The following is an 11,282-nucleotide window of genomic DNA, read 5'->3' as shown; positions in this document are numbered from 1 at the left end:
TTCCTCTTCCTCTCTGGCTTGACTTCAGCGTCACATCGAAACTCGTTCAGTCACGCTGCACCCGTAGGGCAGGTATAGGGCAAGACCACAGATTCGTAGTCTCGGCAAAGAGCGCGCGCTCAAACCATCGCGCGGCTTCTTCTGGTTCAAGAACTGGACGAGGAAACTAAAATGTAACTAAAATTTAATTTGATGACGCTATATTGTAGTTAACGTTCATATTGGAACGCGGCAGGAAATACATATATGGGCCCAGACACCCATATTGGGGCGGCAGGTAGCATAGTGGTTAGAGCGTTGGACTAGTAACCGAAAGGTTGCGATATCGAATCCCCGAGCTGACAAGATAAAAATCTGTCGTTCTATCCCTGAATAAGGCAGTTAACCCACTGTTCCTAGGCCGTCATTGAAAATAAGAATTTGTTCTTAACTGACTTGCCTAGTTAAATAAAGGTGAAATAAAAATGAATAGGAACGCGCGGGCTACTAGCAAGGAACTCCTTAATTGGTCATAGAGCGTAACCACGCTAATTTGCTCACCTACATCCAATCTTCATTAGCTACAAATCAGCCTCAATCTCAATAATCAACCACCCTCATAGTATTTAAACGGCATCCTTCTTCACGCTTTTGTATATCTGTTTTACAAACAGTCTGTACGACAAGTGCATGTGTAACGGATGTGAAATGGCTAGCTAGTTAGCGGGTACGCGCTAGTAGCATTTCAATCAGTTACGTCACTTGCTCTGAGACTTAAGTAGTGTTGCCCCTTGCTCTGCCTTTGTGGAGCAATGGGTAACGATGCTTCGTGGGCAACCGTTGTTGATGTGTGCAGAGGGTCCCTGGTTCGCGCCCGTGTCGGGGCGAGGGGACCGTGTAAAGTTATACTGTTACATTGATGCTGTTGACACGGATCACTGGTTGCTGCGGAAAAGGAGGAGGTTGAAAGGGGGGTGAGTGTAACGGATGTGAAGTGACTAGCTAGTTAGCGGGTACGCGCTAGTGGCATTTCAATCAGTTACGTCACTTGCTCTGAGACTTAAGTAGTGTTGCCCCTTGCTCTTCGTGAGCAACCGTTGTTGATGTGTGCAGATGTTCCCTGGTTCGCGCCCGTGTCGGGGCGAGGGGACGACGTAAAGTTATACTGTTACATATGCTGTTTCTTGACTCGACCCATCCTATAGGCACCCTGCGCTAAGGCGGGCCAGCTCAACCCTGGTCCATGACCGGCTACACTCGGGGGTTAGCACCGCGAGCAGGCTCAGCATAAACCTCGACTCCTCAGGCTTCTTGCACAATGGGAGCAGCCAGCTCAACCTCAGTTCACTTCCGGGAGGTGCCAGCACACCCACGTCCTACGGCTGGAGGATGGCCCTGCCAGCATGCTCAGCACAACCACTTGTTCACGAATGGAAGCTGACCCAGCCTGGAGGGTTGACTGGGGGCTGGCCTCCCAGACCACCGTCCACATCAACCATCATGCCAAACTCTATCAATGCTACCCAATGTACACAATGTGTTCATCAGATGGTGAGAAGCCAAACTCGTGAAATTTGTCACAATCATCTAGGCCCTATTGGTCCCCAAGAACACAAAATGTTTCTTTGACATACCAATAGACCCAATAAAAACCTATACTGAACAAAAGTATAAATGCAACATGCAATCATTAATGATTTTACTGAGTTACAGTTCATATAAGAAAATCTGTCTAAATTGAAATAAAGTAATTAGGCCCCTAATCTTTGGATTTCACATGACTGGGCAGGGGTGCAGTCATGGGTGGGCCTGGGAGGGCATAGGCCCACCCACTTGGAGCCAGGACCAGCCAATCAGAATGAGTTTTTCCCCACAAAAGGGTGACTGGTCTCAGACGATCCCGCAGGTGAGGAAGCCTGTTGTGGAGGTCCTGGGCTGGCGTGGTTACACATGGTCTGCAGTTGTGAGGCCGGTTGGACATACTGCTAAATTCTCTAAAATTACATTGGAGGTGGCTTATGGTAGAGAAAGTAACATTCCTGCAGTTAGCATGCCAATTGCACGCTCCCTCAACTTGACACATCTGTGGCATTGTGATGTGTGACAAAACTGCATATTTTAGAGTGGCCTTTTATTGTCCCTAGCACAAGGTGTACCTATGTAATGCTGTTTAATCAGCATCTTGATATGCCACACCTGTCAGGTGGATGGACTATCTTGGCAAAGGAGAAATGCTCACTAATGGGAATGTAAACAAATTTGTGCTCAAAATCTGAGAGAAATAAGCTTTTTATGCACATAGAAAATGAATGAGATCTTTTATTTCAGCTCGAGTAAGGGGATCAACACTTTACATGTTGCGTTTATATTTTTGTTGTTTGTAACACATTAGCTTGAAAATCAAACTGAACAAAATCGTTAAATTATACTGAACAAAAATATAAATGCAACACGGAAAGTTTTGGTCTCTGTAGAGTGATGTCATTCTCCCTAACCCCTCCACTCTGGCCCTGAGCCCATGTCCCAGACAGACAGAACAACAACACCAGCAGAGCTACAGCATCCCTCATTCTGAAACAATACCTCTTCAGAACTAATGTAGTCTACTGGGCTCAGTCCTTTTCTTTATACACACTGGTCTTGGTAACCTGATGCATGAGAAACCAACACATGTTGCAACTCAGTGGAATGTTAAAATATCACCAAGGACAAGTAAAGTCATGGGTAAAAAGTACACAAATACAGGTGCACACCAGTGTACAATACAATAGCCTGTCAAAATGTGACAATTATTCCCTCTTGTGGTTAAATATTACATCTCTCTTCAACTCTGCAAGATGTATCTGCCCTTTATCTGCTCCCCCTAGAATGGGGGATAAGGACAAAAATAATAATAATTGAAACAATATTTTGAAAATACATTTTAAGCTCAACAAGTTTCAATGATTTCACTTTTTTTTAAATCCTTATTGCTCATTTTACTTCTGAGTAGGAAATACCAGCTCTGCTGGTGTTGCTGTTCTGTCTGTCTAGGACATGGGGAGAGTGAAGGGGCTAGGGAGAATGACACCACTCTACAGGGTCACAGTGAACGTGGGAGAGCCGTGATAATGGTGGTCTTGACATCTGGACTGAGCTGAAAGCACAGAGACAAGGTGCACAATATGGGAACCATCCTGGTGGAGCAGAGAGTGGAGCTGAGGTACATGGGAAACAGATTGACAGCTAGTGAGAGCCAAGTGGAGGAACTGAAGAGAGACAATGCAGGTAATAAGGATTTTTATTGTATTAAATAAATCATACGACTTTACATGTATGTCCATTGGCAGGTTAGCGTTTTTTTTCCATGAATCTTGTTCTGGAAGCAGCTCTGCAGAGTGGTCACTAGCTGGCACAGCCACAAAGTCATGCAATCTGATTTTAAGCCTAACATTAACTCTAAAATTAACCACACTGCTAACCCTAATGCATAACCTTAAATTAATACCAAAAAGTGACATTTTTGTTTTCATGGATTTTTACAAAATGGCCACTTTTGACATTGCAGCTGGCCCATCTAGCGGAAATGGCTCGGTTCTGCTTCCAGGGCAAGATTCATGCCAATGAACATCAACAAGCGGCCCATTCACTCTAAGGTACAGCAACACTACTCTGGGAGACTTGTTCGATTGCCTGAATTAAATCATTATAATTTCTGAATACATTGTCATGTTATTTCAGCCCTGGAGACCAGATTGAGCGTCAGTGAGAGGCTGGGAGAGGAGCTGAAGAGACAATGCAGGTATGCGGATATGATCATAAGCAATCAGTAGGGAATTATTACTATTGATACAATTTAGTAGGAATCAACAATAGCTTGAAGATGACATGCTTGAAAGTATTTTTTTTATTTGATTCTACAACTCCAGCACAAGCAGCAGCACTGTCAGCCAGGGAGGCCAGAGTGACAGCCAGGGAGAGCCAGATAGAGGTGCTGAAGACAGACAACACAGGTAATATGAATATATGGCTTATAAATAAGTTTAGGTAACTGTTTGATTTGTTGTCTTTATGTCAGCAGAACTGTCCGCCTTGGGGAGCCAGGTGGAGGAGCTGAAGAGACAGAATACAGGTAAACAGACAACTTTATCTCAAGTTTGCTCTGATAAAAACTTTAGTGCTAAAATGCGTCAGCCACCACTTTATCATTTATTTTCTAAGTTTAAATTGTTGCCTTTCTTGTCTGCTGACTAAGATATTTCCAAAGGCTGACTAAGATATTTCCAAAGACATCTTGCATTGTTCATTTTACTTGTTTCTCCATTATCATTATGTATGTGTCCTGTGTACTCAAAGATAGACCAAAGCTGGCCTTCTCTGCTGGTTTGACTAACTCAGGAAAAGTAGGACCTTTCAATACTGAGACCAAACTGATCTACACCAAAGTCTTCACAAACATCGGCAACACCTACAACCCACATACAGGTAGGTACTGCTTACACATCAATACACATGTCCACGTGGGCCAGCGGGGGCCAGCGAGTCCTAGATCAGTAAACACGCTGCTCCAATGTCCATGAGCTTATTCGACATTGCAGTCGACTGACTGACCTACAAATCACCTTGCATCATAAATAACTAGTCTATTTTATTTGTAGATCAGTCAGTCACAATTTACCCATGATACATTACGGTGTTGACGCTCTCGTAAAAGGCCCATGAGAAACTGACAGTGTTGTTGATCTCTCTCTGCTTCCCTCTGATGCAGGTATCTTCACAGCACCAGTGAGATGAGTCTACTACTTCCGATTCTCTATGGTTTCTTATGAAATCGCATTTAGTGGGGGTCTAAACATGTACAGGAATGGCCAGAGAATATTGCAGAATGGTCAGTAGTACAATGCTGCGAATGAGTGTGTGCAATGGAGTGGCTCTGCATCTGCAAAAGGATGATACGGTCCATATGCGCCTTTTCAAAGGCTGGGTAGTGTATGAGGTTTCATCTTACCACAGCACCTTCAGTGGATTCCTGCTCTTCCCTGTATGAGGGTAACTCCAAGAGAGCTGTAGTTTAGTGGTATGAATCATCTATTGGTATAAAGCCTCCTATAGGGCTCAATGTTATTTTGACATAGGCATATATATGGATAAACGCAATAAAAATTCAAATTGACTTTCTTTATTATTTTTCCATATGATTATCAACGCATCTGCTAAAAAGCAACATTGAGTTTCTTCAACATTCTAAATAATTTGAGTCACTTACCTCCGTACTGTCATGTCTTTGGCGATAATGCAGCAGACATATCTAACTGTAGGATCTTCATATTTTTCCCGCCTTGAAGGAATAGTTCACAAAATCAGCAATAGAAAGTTGCAAACCTAAATCCTGAAATGAATAAGGCAACATCCAAATACGTTTTGGGATAAACCTGCTAAACTCTCATAAGGCATATCACACAACAGATGGGATATGAATTTAGGGTATACACTTGACTTCAGACAACTTTTCAGGTTTGAATATGTCTGACAAGCTGCTTAAATATCTATTCAAAGCGCCGTATCGAAGGCCATGTCCTCGGTATAGGCTACTCGTGGTGCTAAGAACTGTTCATACACATCCAATCTTTTTTAGCCACCTATTGCAGAAGTCTAAATATTAAACACTAGATCGGGAGGGTGGTAGATTATGCTGACAAACTGCCTGGGAGCTCCTCAGTGGTGAAACTCCTCCTCCTTCAATCAGTGGTGAACCAGGTGGAACAAATCTTCCAGGCAATCTGGGCGTGCCAGCACCTGGCTCTGCTGTTGTCTTTAGATCGCAGTGAAAGGAGCATTTATAAAACCACAAGACCAAGGAAACTTCATCTTTGTGATCAAGGTGACTGTGCAAGTCCAAGCCCTCCACAAAACTGTGAAAGACAGCCGGTAAGCGCCATATTGGCCATGTTTGACTATACTGACTTAAGCAGTGCACTGCTAATGATACTCTGGAAAACACAGACTCTTAACTTTGATAGGACTTTTGCAGTGGTATTTATAACTTCAAATGTTGTTTGTGGGGTTTAAAGTAAGAAGAGCCAAATTCATTGTTGATAGAACTTGTTTGAAATGGTTAAAAGTAATTTAAACTTTGTAGAAATCTTAGTAAACCAAGTTCTTAATTCAGTAACAAATGTATAGTCTGGAAAATCTTTGGCTAAAAGATGTAGGATTTGTTTGCTTAACTGCTGATTAGAAAATAAGTGGGTTTTTTGCTACTAGAGGTATTTTGAATGTGTTTGGCTAAAATGCAAATTTGGATAAAAGTGTACTGATTCTGCTCTTTTGATTAAAAATGGTGGGTTTCTATTTTGGGAAACATTTGCTTAACAGTGGAAACCTTGTATTTGATAATGGCAGAAATGTGTTTCTGAGGTGAATGTGGATAATTTTGTGTATTTAATTAGGCTGTCAACTCAAATAATCACTTGTATTTGTCATCTCTTTTTTGAGGTTTTTCACCTGTTTACTGCCAACCAAAGAATAGTAAATAAAAGACAAACAACTGATTCCATGGCTGTTTATTGAGTGAAATCCAGTTAAACTTTTCATGTGGAGGGACTGTCCTTTTCAAGTGGGGAATTGCACAAGAAAGAGGTCAACTTGACAATGGTTAATCTGAAACACTTGTCACACTTGCAGTAGACCTACGCATAGCATTGTGCCCAAAGACAACACTCGCTCTGTTTAATTCTGTGCGCAATTTGGGGATACTTCCATGACACGCTGTCCATGACACGCAGCTCGGACAGCGTTGTCGTGAAGCCGCGCTTCCCCAGTCCGTGCGCGCGGGACAGCATGCAGTCCACGTACATGGCCCAGAAGTGCTGCGCGAACTCTTGGAACAGCTCGTTGTGCTTCTGCCTTTGCGACGCGCGCAAGTATGTCATGAAATCCCACAGTGCGGCGGCTGTCTGGATCACCGCGAGGGAAGACGAGTCCCAGCAGCCAGAGTCGATCTTGTCCAGGTTACCAGGAGCCCTGAATCCACCGAGACCAAGACCGAGCCCCACTCCCCCCGCCCCGATCAAAATGTTGGGCATGGTGTTGGAAGAGGCGGTGGGGAGAGTCAGGAGCATACACCGGCGCTGGAGACGACTCCAGCCACGGAGAGAAACCATCATCCGACTAGCGCGATAGGAGAGAGCCCTGAGTGGCCAAGAGATGGGAATGCAGAGACAAATAGCCTAAGAGAAAGAAGTCTCAAGTAAAATATAGGCTACCTGCCTACTGTGACAGATCAGATGGCCATTATACACTCATTTAGAAACAGAAAATGTGAGTTGTGAAATCAGAGGTGTGCGTAATGATCTCCCTCTCAAAGAAACACTTCCATAGCCTCTATAGGATATGAACAAAATATAGGCGACTTACTTATGTTCCTATCAGCTGTTGCAGTTTTTAAAACCACCATCCAACGCGGGTGCGTATCCCAAGTGTGGTTCACTGTGTGGACGTATTGACTGACTCACATGGCCACTCCGTGGCGGAGCTCTTTAGAGTCAAACACCGCACGCACCTCATACCCTGTCATAGCCTACATGCAAGGAGCGCACGAGCTGACAGTTGACCAAGGTTAGCCTATGAACAAACATGATGTCTGACTGATCGACCAACTGACTGAATGGATGAATTAATTAATTTAGGGTAGAGTATGCTGTAACGTTAGAAACAAATAGGGCCTAACCTAAAATGACTTCACTTTTGATAGCCTATACTAGTAGTCTTTTTCAAAGGGATGTAACCAAATTATTGTTCAAAACACTGATTTCTTTGTAGACTATGACTACAGGTAAAATCCCAAAACATAGCCTAATATTTTGTGTGCATAGTTTAGCTGGGGAGGAGAGGGAGCCGGGACTAGCTACCTTGACTGACGCTGACATCATCGAATCACCGCCCCGTTTGCTGTTTCCTGTTCCACCACCAAACAACCTATTCAAACAACACATGTGAACGGCTAATCTGACGTCTTCAGGCAAAAATGCCACAAACGGTCAACTGTAACTTCTAAATATTCAGTCAAAATGGTTTGGATCAGTAGGATTTGTTACCGGAAGGTTAGTAACTCAGTGTTATAAATACAATTGCATCATAGTTCGCTAACAAGATAGCTAACTTAGCTATACCAAATATATTTATAACTAACCCCTCCTGTCTGTGTGGCTCTACTATCCAGATAGCCATGCTAGTTAGTTTAGTTTGCTAGTCGTAGGTGGTCTTCTGTTGCCCTTCACGGTCAGTTTCGTAGACGGGGCTAGCTAGTTGGTTGTGCTGTTCTATCAGTTTTACATGGTCGTTTCTACAATGAACTTGCTAGCTATGGAAATTGAAATAGGCTACACAGTGAAACGAACGTTACTTTCCACGTCATTGTAGAAGACAGTACAATATATTAATTGCTGTAGATATTTCAGTTGTCTGACGCAAAGTGTTCAATGATGTCATCACTATTCTCTTTCCTCCAGTATGGTAACTTCGTGGACAACCTGCGTCTGTATGTGCGAGGGGGCAGTGGGGGGGTGGGGCTGACCCGTCTGGGGGGTCAGGGAGGGAAAGGGGGAGACGTGTGGGTGGTGGCTCAGAAGGAGATGACTCTGAAGAGGGTCAAGGATAAGTCCCCCCAGAAACGCTTCATCGCTGGAGTAGGAACCAACAGCAGGTACGTCTGGACCACAACTCGCATGGTGGATGGTGAACTCATCGGTCGATCACTTATATATGTAGACAGCACACATATTGGATAACCCATTAAAGAATTTTACAACAATTATTTCTAATGTCCTTTTTGGAATTGTCATGACATGAACTACCAGCAATCTAATCCAAGTCTCTGTGTGTGTGTGTGTGTGTATATAGTGTCCATGCTCTGAGGGGGCAGAAAGGAGAGGACCAAGAAGTCATGGCTCCTCCTGGCATTACTGTCACCAACGATGATGGAAAGGTCCTCGGTAAGTCTTTACACACATTATACACCTCCTTCACTGACACAAGGCACTGTGTACTGGTTGAAGATGATGTTGATGTCTGCACTCAGGATGAGAGTGTTGGGTGTAAATTCAACTGACTATAGTTCATCAATCCCCTCCATAGGTAAGCTGAACACTGAGGGGGATCGTGTGCTGGTGGCCAGAGGGGGTCAAGGAGGATCCTACCACTCAGAGTTCCTTCCCAGTAAGGGCCAGACCAGACAGATACGACTGGACCTCAAACTCATCGCTGACCTCGGCCTGGTGGGGTGAGACAGGACACACACACACACACACACACACACACACACACACACACACAATCATACAGGAACACATTGACTACATGATTTCCCCCTCCATCATTACCAGGTTCCCCAATGCAGGAAAGTCCTCTCTACTGACCGCCCTGTCTCACGCCAAACCCCAGATTGCCAGCTATGCCTGTGAGTATTGAGTACACATTTACACACACACATCCCGTTGAAGTGAATGTTCCATATATTACCCAGTTTTTTTGTAAAATGTTTGAATGTAGGATGACACCATGATGTTTGAATTATTTATGAATTGTAAATGTTTGTGTTGTCGTTCTGCAGTCACCACTCTGAGACCGGAGATTGGCAAGGTTATGTATGAAGACCATAAACAGGTAAGAGAAGCAGATGAGCTCACTTTCTCCCTTTTGTGCAACTCAGTCGTTTCCTTTACCTGATTGGTTCATTCTCAAGATTGTCTTTCTTCTGGTTGTTACATACTCGGTGTTCTCTCGTCTGATTGGTCCATTCTGTGTTCTGTCCTCTGATTGGTCCATTCTGTGTTCTGTCCTCTGATTGGTCCATTCTGTGTTCTGTCCTCTGATTGGTCCATTCTGTGTTCTGTCCTCTGATTGGTCCATTCTGTCCTCTGATTGGTCCATTCTGTGTTCTCTTCTCGGATTGGTGTATATCTCAGTGGCAGACCTCCCAGGGCTGATAGAGGGGGCCCACATGAATAGAGGCATGGGCCACCAGTTCCTCAAACACGTGGAGAGGACCAGACAGCTGCTCTTTGTGGTTCGACCTAAACACAAACACAATTTATGGTCAAAGTCTCAAGGAGATTTGTGGTGAGAAAGCCTCTAGCTGTAATACTGATGAAGTCTCTCTTCTCTCTCTGGTCATAGGTGGACGTTTGTGGTTTCCAGCTGGCAAGCAAAACGCCCTTTAGGTCTGCTTTTGAGGCTGTTCAACTTTTAATTAAAGTGAGGCTAGCAGGACACATCTACACAGAAACCACCCCCTCCCTCCCTCCAAGAACCAGTATCACAATATGTTCTCTCTCTCCTTGTCCCACTCGCTGCCGCCCGCCCCCTCTCTCGACCCCCCCCCCCCCCGTATAGGAGTTGGAGCTGTATAAGGAGGATCTCCCGTGTAAGCCTGCTGTGTTGGTGGTCAATAAGATGGACCTGCCTGATGCAGAGGACAAACTCACAGAGCTGCAGGAGCAACTCCTAAACCCACACGGTAATCTAATGATATACATAGATTATAAACTTAGGTAATTAAGGTGTACGATCTGTGACATTAGACTACTCATAGTGCCCCCCTGCTGTGCTTCTCCCTTTCAGAGTTCTCCCACCTTTTACCCGATGATATGCTTCCTAAGAACAACATGGTCTTCAGACATGTGGTTCCTATCTCAGCTGCCACAGGTTTTGGCATCGCGAACCTCAAGACCTGTATCCGCCAATCACTTGACAAGGATGCCTCTATGGCAACGGCGGACTCCCTGCACCGTGATAGGCTACAGGCGCTGAGAGGGGCGGTCCCAGCCAAGAACACACTCACATGGGGCCCCACCGCCTCAGTTTGAGCTGAACTGTGAAACATTCAGGGTTAGTATGTTTTGAAAAAGGGTTTGAACTTGATTCATGTTCACTCAGCCTGGAATGTTTTCAATATTGTGGAAGTCAGGGTGATGTTCCTACCTATCATACCCTAGGTAGGATGACTCCTCAACATTCATCCTGGCTCTGCACCCTGCTTGAGACTATCTATGGAAAACACTGACGATGATGTCACCCACAGTCATAACCCAGGCAAGAGTGTTGTCGTCCTGCATTCCCCTTATGACCACACTATGGACAGAGTTACAGAGGTCGAGAAAGAGGGCTGACAAAAAGGGGGGGGGGAGTATGTTTGTGTTTTTCTGCTGGATGTTGTCTCTGACTGTTTGTTTGATGTAATATGTTGCACCATGTAGTAATAAACATGTTAATTAATGCTTCCTCCTTTAGCAATAACCTTTTACCTTAAGGGAAACTAAACATAC

General features: G+C 44.3%; 1 protein-coding gene and 1 long non-coding RNA gene across 2 annotated transcripts; both read left to right on the top strand.

Moving 5' to 3' along the window:
* Positions 1 to 670: 670 nt before the first annotated feature.
* On the top strand, positions 671 to 6,509 carry LOC129837625 (uncharacterized). Its single transcript, XR_008756732.1, has 6 exons — positions 671 to 3,246; positions 3,527 to 3,614; positions 3,700 to 3,760; positions 3,888 to 4,090; positions 4,315 to 4,443; positions 4,727 to 6,509. It is a non-coding gene; the product is annotated as an uncharacterized LOC129837625 (long non-coding RNA).
* A 1,366-nt stretch (positions 6,510 to 7,875) lies between these two features.
* LOC129837624 (GTP-binding protein 10-like) lies at positions 7,876 to 11,238 on the top strand. Its single transcript, XM_055903934.1, has 10 exons — positions 7,876 to 8,060; positions 8,469 to 8,662; positions 8,860 to 8,951; positions 9,094 to 9,238; positions 9,342 to 9,415; positions 9,569 to 9,621; positions 9,917 to 10,024; positions 10,135 to 10,212; positions 10,351 to 10,474; positions 10,579 to 11,238. The coding sequence occupies exons 1-10, from the start codon at positions 8,028 to 8,030 to the stop codon at positions 10,821 to 10,823; spliced, it is 1,146 nt and encodes a 381-aa protein (XP_055759909.1). The 5' UTR covers positions 7,876 to 8,027; the 3' UTR covers positions 10,824 to 11,238.
* Positions 11,239 to 11,282: the final 44 nt, after the last annotated feature.

This window comes from Salvelinus fontinalis, chromosome 38 (genome assembly GCF_029448725.1).
Source record: "Salvelinus fontinalis isolate EN_2023a chromosome 38, ASM2944872v1, whole genome shotgun sequence".
Lineage (NCBI taxonomy): Eukaryota > Metazoa > Chordata > Actinopteri > Salmoniformes > Salmonidae > Salvelinus > Salvelinus fontinalis.
Note: the sequence above shows the minus strand (reverse complement) of the source record. Positions and strands in the feature narration are given on the sequence as shown.

What these genes read in the sequence shown, in the direction of transcription:
- LOC129837624 (XM_055903934.1), top strand. Translation starts at nt 8,028, where the DNA reads ATGGTTTGGATCAGTAGGATTTGTTACCGGAAG. An exon ending in GGAGTAGGAACCAACAGCAG is followed by an intron (nt 8,663 to 8,859) that starts GTACGTCTGGAC and finishes GTGTGTATATAG; the next exon opens with TGTCCATGCTCTGAGGGGGC. An exon ending in CTGTTCAACTTTTAATTAAA is followed by an intron (nt 10,213 to 10,350) that starts GTGAGGCTAGCA and finishes CCCCCCGTATAG; the next exon opens with GAGTTGGAGCTGTATAAGGA.